The sequence below is a fragment of the Triticum aestivum genome, chromosome 5B (genome assembly GCF_018294505.1).
Source record: "Triticum aestivum cultivar Chinese Spring chromosome 5B, IWGSC CS RefSeq v2.1, whole genome shotgun sequence".
Classification (NCBI taxonomy): domain Eukaryota; kingdom Viridiplantae; phylum Streptophyta; class Magnoliopsida; order Poales; family Poaceae; genus Triticum; species Triticum aestivum.
The window spans coordinates 476,137,713-476,148,734 of record NC_057807.1 but is presented as its reverse complement, the minus strand read 5'-3'; the positions used below and the strand labels follow the sequence as shown (position 1 = coordinate 476,148,734).

Genomic DNA, 11,022 nt, shown 5'->3' with positions numbered 1-11,022 from the left:
TGTTCCGTTCCTTCCAAAGGTTCCAGCAAGTGTAGAGCCGCAGACACAGAATTGGGGTCAAAGGGGCAGGTGAGCTCATCCCACCAAGAGCACATGGACGCTGCCGATTCAACATCGTTGAACAGTTCAGCATTTGCCAGAGTTTCTTCATCACAATTTAGTTTACATTATCTCATACTCCCTCAGTTCCGAATTACTTGTCTCACGTATGGATGTATCTAGATGTATTTTAGTTCTAGATACATCCATTTTAGCGACGAGTAATTTGGAACGGAGGGAGTACAACTGTTCGGCATGACTGCAAGCCAAAAAATATATAAACTCGATCCGCAACAATATGCTGGCCTGTGAATACAGTAATATTACATAAACTGGATTGTCTGTTGATAAGTCAAAAGAAACTACTCCCTCCGTTCGGAATTACTTGTCTCAGAAATGGATGTATCTAGAACTAAAATACGTCTACATACATCCATTTCTGCGACAAGTAATTCCGAACGGAGGGAGTACTATCACAGACCCCCAAACACTAGACAGCTATATATACGAACTTAAAAGGCAAAGCACAACACAGCTAAACTTGCATAATTTAAAATAGGATAAGCACGATGATTTGACGTCTGAATTTCACAGGGCATAACACCGGGTGCAAGGCCCTATTAGGTTTAACTTGACTGTAGAGGGAACTTTCCCGTCGATGTATGTTCTCACAGCCAAGAGTGATTTATGTGCATCCCTTATACATTCAGTTTCCAGTGGAGGGCATTGTCTGTCCAGTATATCACCAGAACACCGGTAGCTAGCAGGAGTGGTGTCCAATGTAAGGCACTCAAGTGATGTTGCATTCTCAAGAATATGACGTGCTAGCTCAACCATGCTTTTTTGGGGGCAGAAACTACTGATCTTCACACTCTTGAGGTTGCGATGGCGGTGTTCTGACATTTGTCTCAGAGATGTGGGATCTCCCTCAAACCAGTCATACTTGGACTGCACTGGCGATACCTGAAGATCAAAGGCCAACAAAACATTTAAATTCATGATTCAAACATGGCAAATAGATAATCTTTGAAGGGTGAACAGTGACTTACAAACAAGACAAACTTCTCCAACAAAGGAGAAGCGTCAAAAAAAGAAACCAAGGATAAATAATCATAGTCCCGATGAGAATGGAATCCAAAAAAATAAATAATCAAGATCTTGAGGTGGCAAAATCTGCCAGATGCCACTGGTGCATTAATAATCTGCATAAAGATGGCTCAGGTTAATTATTTCCAAGATATGGCTACTCTTGTATCACTTACCAACTTAATTGTGAGAGAATACCTCATAACTAGAATGTATGGTAAGAGTCTCAACTTTCGGCGCGCAGGAAGGAAGGTTGTCAATAGCATAACTGATGACACAGCTATTGTTCAACATCAGGTACTTCATCTTCCGCGACTTTCCAAGCGAGAGTTTCACATTAAAATCTAGTAAGCGGGATCTCGAGATATTTGGGGCATTGATCTCTAACACCTGAAGGCTACATTCAAGCACCTCCAGGAACCTAAGCCGCTGCAGCAGACAAGGTATCTCCAGGCGAATGAGGTCATGACAATATTGAAGTCTCAAGTGTGCCAAAGCAAAGGAATTAGATAGAAGGCACCCTAACTCGTCCCCCGTAATATTCACGCCATGCAGATGCAGCGATTTCAGGGTTCTCAAACCAAGTTGAAATGTTGGATGCAGGTCCACATTGGCAAGGTGAAGATGCTGAATTGAGCCTTTACACATGTCAGACAGAAGTGTGATTGGAAAGTTAAACGTTGCCTTTTTCTTTCTTTTTTGCGAAATAAATGTTGTCTCTTTCGGCCATACTACAAGGTTGAGCTCTTCAATACTTGGTGTGACAGCGATCTGAAGCCAACTACTGAGACGGTGATATGATTTTGCATCATAAGGAACATGATATTCAAGCCTGAATTTCCTCACGCCAGCGCCTGAGTGGTTTGTTAAAACGTGGTGGATATTGTTGTTGTAGTCTTGTATACCATTTGATCCCACTGTTCTCTTACGTAAATTTTCTTTGGAGCACATTGTTTCTTCCGTGAAGATAAGATTGGGATAGCATCTCCAGGAGCATAGAAAGGAGTGAGACACACAGGCAGCACGGGCAGCATCTTGCATTGGCAGTAGGAAATGTATATGACGCCAGATGTCCTGCATGCAAAAGTAGAAAAATATCATCATTAGAATTTCAGTGAAAATGTACCAAGGAACTACTCATAATACGGAACAATAATGTACAATGCTAGATTTGTAAATGTTGGATTTAAGCGGGGAAAGGAGGGGATAATCTAAAATTGACCCAGGCTAAGGACAATCTGCAACTGGTTCTTGTAGGCATAAACAGAAGGAAGACGAGCAATCGCGGCAAATAAAACAAATGACACAGCTGAAAAGAGTTATAGGAAGTCTAGTACGTATCAAGACCATGGCGGATCTACCCGTGGACCAATTTTCTGCTGGAGGGTTAGCTGCAGCAGAACAAAGCAAAGCTTGCAGCAGTGAAAGATATGTTCCCAAATTTTGATTTAGCCATTCTGCTGATATTTTTCACTTGCAATACAAGTCCTTCATTATGGGAACATACCTCCGGAATGTCTGGTACTGAATATGTTATTTTGTTGCCACAGTGAGAATTATCATCCGGCCGGCAGGTTGAGCTGCTTCTTTTATCTAGTGATGAAGAAATCGATCCATCTGCAGCAAACACACCACTGTGAGCGAAGGGGCATATCAGCGGCGGTCCTACGAATTTTCGAAGCATAGGCAAGCCGCAGATGTTGTTGCAAATTTTCGTATACACGAATATAATGAGCATCACAAAGAAACATATATGATATAATATGAAGAAAAAAACGAAACAGAACAAAATTGAGCAACGGGCAGCCGAGCAGGCGGTAGCGGTACCCAACCTATCCGTGTTCCGCCTGCTAGCGCCGACGCCACCGAGCTCGCGCCGAGGCCTGCTGGAGTCTCTGCGTCGCCGGAGCGGCCGCCCAGGCCCAGCGAAGTCGTCGCGCCGGAGTCACCGCCTCGCTGGCGCTTGCGGCCGCCACCTGCCTGTGAGGCCTTTGGAAGAGATCTCACAGTTTTCTAGTAGATTGAAGGGGAAAGAGGATGGGGAACAGAGGAACGAGAGAGAGTTCAGAGAACGAGAGAGAGATTCAGACGTTTCTTTCTATTTCCCTTTCTGTTTTCCAGATCTGAGTACAAGCCAGGACTAAGTAGTCCATACACCAAACACACAACGCCACACACCTAACCAGACCCACTCAAGTCACACTTGCACGGTGCTAGCCTGACCGGTGGACCCTGGGTCCACCTGTCTGTCGTCCGTCGACACCAACAGTGGTGGGGACGTGACACTTTCCCCCCCTTGAGATGCAGGCTCCTCCCAGATTGAAGCCTCCGGAAAACGCGCCCGAAGAACATAATAATCTTCCCAGGTTGCATGATCTGCAGCAATGCCGTGCCACTGGACTTTGATCTGAGGAATTGCTGAGTTACCTTTCTTTACCATCCGTCGTTCAAGAATCGCCTCAGGCTGCAATGTAACAGCCGACAAATCTGGTGGCTCAGGCAAGTCTGCAAACACTGGAGAGTAGTTTGCAGTAAATGGCTTCAATTGGGAAACATGAAAAACAGGATGTATGAGACTGGCAGCCGAAAGATCCAAACGATAAGCAGCAACACCAATTCTTTCAGTGACACGAAATGGACCAAAGAACTTTAATGCAAGCTTGTGGCAGGGGCGGTTGACCAGCGAAGATTGTGCATATGGTTGGAGTTTGAGCAGAACTTCCTCACCAACAACAAATTCCCTATCCGTACGATGCTTATCAGCCTGTGACTTGATTCTCTGCTGAGCACGCAGGAGATGGTCACGTAACAGAGCCAAAAAATCTTCACAATCTGCTGCTAGCTCTGCCAGGGAAGTAGGTAATTCTCCCGTGTCAATCGGCATAGTACCAAAATTAGGATCAATGCCATATAAAGCCTTAAAAGGAGTGTTGCCAAGTGATGTGTGATAAGAGGAATTGTACCAAAACTCTGCCATTGGTAACCAGCGTTTCCACCTTGCCGGGCTGTCATGAACGGCACAACGTAGATACTGTTCTAAACACTGGTTAACACGCTCTGATTGCCCGTCCGTTTGAGGATGATAGGCAGTAGAGTAGCATAACTTCATGCCTATCTCCTTGAAGAGCTTCCTCCAAAAAAAACTGGTAAACACCTTATCTCGGTCGGAAACAATCGATGCCGGAACTCCATGAAGGCGAACTACATTATCAATGAAAACTGTGGCTACGGACTGAGCTGTATAGGGGTGTTTCAGAGGAAAAAAGTGAGCGTATTTAGTGAGTCAATCGACCACCACTAGGATTACTTCAAATCCTTCTGATTTCGGAAGCCCATCTATGAAATCCATGGTAATGTCCTTCCAAGGGCGCGTAGGCACTGGCAAAGGCTGCAGCAACCCACCTGGATGTGTTCGCTCGTGTTTTGCTTGCTGACAAACTTGACACTGCTTCACCCAGTCATAAACTTGTTGTTTCATGCCAGACCATCGGAATAATTTGGACACACGGTAATAAGTGGCCCTGACGCCTGAATGACCCCCGACAGCGCTTGAATGCAGAGCACTGATTAGTTTTGTTTGCAGCGCAGAATTATTACCAATCCACAGACGTCCTTGATATTTAATCAGTCCTTGATCAAGTGAATAACCGTGTTCATCCGGACTATGAACTGCCAGAGGAGCTAATCGATCCAGAGCTGATTGATCAGTTTGATAGGAATTCATAACCTCCTGCATCCACATTGGTTGGCAAGTCGAGACTGCTGTGATTGTGTACAAATGACCCACACGAGATAATGCATCTGCGGCGTTGTTCTCCGAGCCTTTGCGGTATTTAAACTGAAATTGAAGGCCCGCCATCTTAGCCATGGCCTTGCGCTGAAGATCAGTAATGAGTTGTTGATCCTGTAAATGACATAGGCTTCGGTGGTCTGTAATGATAGTGAAGGGACCCCTCTGAAGGTACGGGCGCCACTTATCAATGGCCATAATGACAGCCAAGAATTCTTTCTCATAGACAGACAACTTTTGATTGGCCACACCCAAAGCCCTGCTTAGATAAGCAATAGGATGGTTATTCTGTGAGAGTATGGCTCCAATTCCTGTGGCAGAAGCATCAGTCTCGACTGTAAAAGGTTGACTGAAATCCGGTAGAGCCAATACAGGGGTACTAGTCATAGCTGTTTTCAATGTTTGAAAAGCTACAGTTGCTTGCTCTGTCCAAACAAAACCTTTCTTGGTCAGCAATTGAGTCAAAGGCTTGGCCATACTAGCATAATTTCGGACAAATTTGCGGTAGTACCCAGTCAACCCAAGGAACCCACGCAATTCAGTAGCGTTGGTAGGTTGAGGCCAATGTTCCATCGCCATAGTCTTCTCTGGGTCTGTAGCCACACCTTCAGAAGAAATCACATGACCCAAATATTGGATTTCATTCTGAGCAAAAGAGCATTTGGAAAGCTTCACAAACAACTGATGCTCGCGCAAGGTCTGTAGTACCGAGCGAAGATGCTCCAGATGTTCCTCCCAAGTGGTACTGAAAACTAGAATGTCGTCCAAAAATGTGATGACATACTTGCGATTAGTTGGGGCAAAGATGCTATTCATTAAGCACTGAAATGTTGGTGGTCCATTGGTCACCCCAAATGGCATAACACGAAATTGAAAGTGTCCTGAATGTGTCTTGAATGCAGTCTTCTCCTCATCTGGTTCATGCATACGGATTTGGTGATAACCTGCCCTGAGGTCCAGCTTGGAGAAAAATTTTGATCCTGCCAGTTCATCGAGTAATTCGTCGACCATGGGCAGAGGGAATTTGTTCTTCACAGTGATGGCGTTGAGTTTGCGGTAATCCACGCAAAAACGCCAGCTGCCGTCTTTTTTCTTAACCAGAAGTACTGGTGATGCATACGGGCTTATACTAGGTTTCACAATCCCTGCCTTGATCATCTCTGCCACTTGTCATTCAATCTCGTCCTTTTGTTGTGGCGAGTATCGGTAAGGACGAGAGTTTGGAGGGTTATGACCCACTTCCAACGTGATTGCATGATCATATACTCTATGTGGAGGCAGGCCACTTGGAGTTTCAAACACATCTTGAAAGTCTGTTAAAACTGCAGTCAGATCTTCTGGATAGGAGCCAGGCGTGGAAACAACATCACCTGAAGAAGGATCAACCATGGCCATAGCCCAAATATCATTGCCAAGCAGAGCTTTGTCCAATTGCTCTACTGACATAGCTTGCAATTGCATAGTAGAAACAGGCTGCATATCTTGAAGGGAAATGATAGTATCACCATGGGCAAACTGTAATGATTTGCCCTCCCAATCGCAAATCATCGGACTGTGACACTTAAGCCAGTCCATTCCCAGCACCACATCATAGGCCCCCAGTTGTAGCACTCTCATTGGTGTCACAAAAGTGTGACCCTGTGCCCACCAAGTCAGATTAGGGGTTTGAAACTTGGATTCCATAGTTTGACCATTTGCAACTGTAACTTTCACTGCTGGAACAGCGACCAAATCCAACGAAGCACGCTTGGCAAAATTTTCATCCACGAAACTATGACTATTGCCCGAGTCCACGAGTGCTAACATGACTTGGTTGCCCACCAATGCTCTTATGCGGATGGTTTATGTATTGTCGGCTCCTGAAACAGCATGGGCTGAAATCTGACAGCACTCCGATGTGGTGGGTTCAGTTAGTAATTCCAAAGCTTGCACTGCATCTTCAGTTAAAATTTCACCATGCTCACCAACTTGTATAGTAAGTAGCTGCATAGGCTTCTTACATTGATGTTCCTTGTTGTACTTATCTCCACACCTGAAGCATAGACCATTTGCTTTTCTGAAATCTCGTAGCTGTCTCTCATGACCAAAATCATCTATTGCTTTCTTGCCTGCTTGCTGAACAGGTTGGATTACAGAAGGCACGGTCTGTATTGGTGTATGTCTCTGGAACCGTTGTCTAGGACGTTGCAGATCGAGCTCCTCTTCCTGGATTTTTGCCAAACAGACAGCACGAGTTACACTAGTGGGAGACTGCAAGCGCACTGCTGCTCGAATGTCATCCTTGAGACCCAACACGAACTAAGAAATGAAGAATTTCGAGTTCAAGGAAGGGTCCAATGCGATCAAGTTATACATTGCAGACTCAAACTCAGTCTTGTATTCAGTAACTGTACCCAGCTGTTTGAGTTGCAAAATTCTGGTCATGTGTGATTCATACTCCCCTTGGCCAAACTCCAGTGCAATCTCCGTTGCAAAATCATCCCAGGGCCACAAACGACGACGCTGTTTGAACGCCTGCCACCACAATGCCGCATGCCCTTCCAGATATAATGTTGCTGTCGAGACCCAGTGATGTTCAGGCACGCGATACATGTTGAAATAGGTCAGTGCCTGATCCAACCACAACCTCGGATTCTCACCCGCAAATCGGGGAAAGTGATGCTTGGGTGGCTTGACGTAGGATTCCTGATCGCGAGCCGCTGCAAACTCCCGACGAGGTTCTGGAACATGCTCCCGCCCTGGCCTGACTTGTTGACGCATTTCTGGAGGTGGATCCCGACCTGGTACTTGCTCCACAGGCGAGGGAGGTGCTGTGGTGAATACCTGCCCTTCCTGATGCTCTGCCGGTGTCCCCAGCAACGGCAGTTGCAGATTAGCGAGCCGCGGAACGGGGCGAGTGGTGGAGGTCGCGCCCTGCTCCGTGACACCTGATCCTGTCGGAGTAGCGCCTGCCTCCGCCTGACGATGACGAATCGCGTCGACGTTCTCTTGCGTCGCCTCGATTTTCTTGCCCAAGTTCGAAATCCTGAGATCCATGGCCTCGAACTTGGTCAGTAAGGTAGCCAACGTCGACTGAATACTCTCGGAAATTTCCCCCATGGCAGCGAGGACGAGTTTGGTCTGCGCGGACGGTAGCGGCTGCTTCGACGGCGCCGTTGCGGCTTGCTCCAAAATCGGGCTAACCTCGCTCGGGATTTTGGGCGAAAATTTGTGGAACAAATTTTCGCACCCTTCGCGGTGGAATTTTACAGCCCAATCAAGAGATTGAGAGCGCAGACGGACGCGATCTAGGCTCTGAATACCATTTGTGAGGCCCTTGGAAGAGATCTCACAGTTTTCTAGTAGATTGAAGGGGAAAGAGGATGGGGAACAGAGGAACGAGAGAGAGTTCAGAGAACGAGAGAGAGATTCAGACGTTTCTTTCTATTTCCCTTTCTGTTTTCCAGATCTGAGTACAAGCCAGGACTAAGTAGTCCATACACCAAACACACAACGCCACACACCTAACCAGACCCACTCAAGTCACGCTTGCACGGTGCTAGCCTGACCGGTGGACCCTGGGTCCACCTGTCTGTCGTCCGTCGACACCAACAGTGGTGGGGACGTGACACTGCCACTGCTGCAGGCAGCGCGGACGCGCGCTGCTGCCTGGGCCGCTCGCCTGGAGGACGCCCTCCACCTCCTGCTTCGCCATCGCCCATACCTTCGTCGCCTATGCGGCCGGAGCCGGGAGTCCCGGGCGAGGGCTCTGCCGCCGAGGTCGAGCTGCGGCCTGCGATTCGGGATCGAATCGACTTTTTTTTTCTTTTTGAGCAATCGGGATCGAATCGACTGGAAGGAAGAAGCTCGCGGTAAATCCTAACTCTGGGCTTTACGCGAAGTATAGCCGGGAAGCGTGAAGAGCGCCCGGGATGGGCCGGCCCATGTGCCGGTTTCTTTTTCACTTTTCTCGTCCGTTTTTTAAACATTTTTTCCTTTTCATGTTTTAGTTTTTTTGACATTTTTAAAATTTATGTATGTTTTCGTTTTAATTTTTTTGCAAATAAAAGCCTTTCATTCATCAACCTCTTCTCCTGGCTGCCATTGCTAGCTTTTGCATCTCACTGTTAGCAAATTCTCCTTCTCCACCTCCTCTCTTTCGAGCCTTTTCATCTCAATCTCAAGCCGTTTCTCATCCGCAAGCACATTTCTATCCTCGACTGTGGCCTTTGCCTTCCACTTCTCCTCCATGGTCTTCATCTTATTGAAACAATTCATCTTCTCCTCTTTGCGTTCGGCCGCCAAAGCCTTTCCACATCCTCCATTGCAATCAACTCTTCCTTGTAAGCTCCAACACCATCGTTTCTCTTGACTTGCTTTGCATGCTTTCCTCCATCTGGACACACATGGGAGTAGATGGATTCTCTACAAAGTCCTATTCTTCATCATTGTTGAGCTTTGGCTCTTTTGTGTGGTTTCAAAGTTTCTTCTTATCCACTTATCATGCCCATGAAGCTCATTGTAGCACCGATGCAAACCAAATGGTTCGTCGCCGTTGTAACGGATGGGCACAATGTTGTTGTAGTACTCCTCAATGTGAGTCCAAAATCTCTCCTTTACTTAGTAGGCACCGACCGTAGAGAGATGTTGAGTCAAGTTTCACACAAAAGTTTTGTCTTCATTGATCTTGTAGGGCGTGTTTGCCTGCATAGCTCCAACCTGCATTGTGTGGAGGATCCTGGGGGGAGGCTGGCCTAGTTAAGATGATGCAAGGATCAGCTGCGATCAATATGAGTGTTTGGTGAACTGTATGATACGAGTGTACAAGAGATATCGTATACAACATATTTTTTGGTAGGTTGCATTAGAGCTTATTGCTGCCATCTCTTCTCTTTCGATCTCAATCATTCCTGTTGGATCTGGGCCATTCCATGGACATGTTTTGTATCGCTCGGGCCAAGCCCATTTAGACATGCAACCTACCAAACATCCAGAAATTTGTATGGTGGTTGCTGGCCAGATGAGACCTAGGAACCAAACACACTCATAGTTACCCATCCTCGGCCTCCTCTTCACTTCTCTCGTCAATCTCCTCGACCTCATCCTCCTTGTCCATCATTTTGGCTTCTCTCTTTTGTAAGTCAACGCAATTGAAAGGATCTAGAGTATGACTAAAGGGGGGTGAATAGGTGTTTTAAAACTATTACAGATTTGGCTTTATCCTAATGCGGAATTAAAATACTTTTCAAGCACAAATACTAAATATGCTAGGATCAACTAAGTGCACCAAAAACCTATGTTAAACAAGATAGGCACTTAAGCAGACTAGCAAGCACAAACTATATCACAAGATATGGAAATATAGGAACAACTAAGCAATTCAACTAGCACAAGATATATCATGAGCAAGTATGAATTGCGGAAAATAAAGGGTGTGGGTATGAGATAACCAGAAGTGGGTCGAGGACGCGGATTTATCCCGAAGTTCACACTCGTGAGAGTGCTAATCTCCGTTAGAGCTGTGCCGAAGCCGAAGCTCCGGGACGTCACCAAGTGACTCTCCGTATTCTCCCTTTCGAGTCCCCCCAACGAATGAGCCTCGATTCACTCGGGGGTTGGTCTTAAAGACGACCACCACACCTTTACGATCTTCTTCGGAGCATACCACAAACACGGAAGCTTCCGGAGGAACTTGACCACCTAGTCCACTTCACACCCTTCCCTGGAGCACACCACAAAAGGAAGCTTCTGGAGGGACCTTGGTCACCTAGGCCTCTTCGCAAACTTCTCAATATATCACCAAACAGTCTAGGAGGCGGAAGCCTCCAAGAGTAATAAACTCACAGGATCTCACTCAAAAAAACCGATGCTTGGAGCTCAAACCAATGCAACAAACGCAATGCAAGGTCAAGCAACAAATGCTCAACTCACTCTCTCAATCTCACAAGCTGCACTCTCGAAAGTAGGAGATTGAAGAGATGGGGTGCAATGGAGGAAATCAACAAATGACTCCAAGATCCATCCACAAACCCCCCTTCACATAGAGGAGGGATAGGGGTTTGGAGAGGTGGTATGATGCTCAAAATGATTATTAGTAAGTGTATGAACAACCCCCCAACCGGTGGGAG

At 46.4% G+C, this 11,022-nt stretch overlaps 1 protein-coding gene across 1 annotated transcript; it reads right to left on the bottom strand.

The window, feature by feature from the left end:
• Positions 1 to 295: 295 nt before the first annotated feature.
• LOC123112583 (uncharacterized) lies at positions 296 to 8,764 on the bottom strand. The gene is made up of 6 exons (XM_044533616.1): positions 8,530 to 8,764; positions 2,958 to 3,105; positions 2,633 to 2,742; positions 1,324 to 2,199; positions 1,089 to 1,241; positions 296 to 1,002 (listed from the first exon to the last, which is right to left on the bottom strand). The coding sequence occupies exons 1-6, from the start codon at positions 8,614 to 8,616 to the stop codon at positions 628 to 630; spliced, it is 1,749 nt and encodes a 582-aa protein (XP_044389551.1). The 5' UTR covers positions 8,617 to 8,764; the 3' UTR covers positions 296 to 627.
• Between the last annotated feature and the right edge of the window lie 2,258 nt (positions 8,765 to 11,022).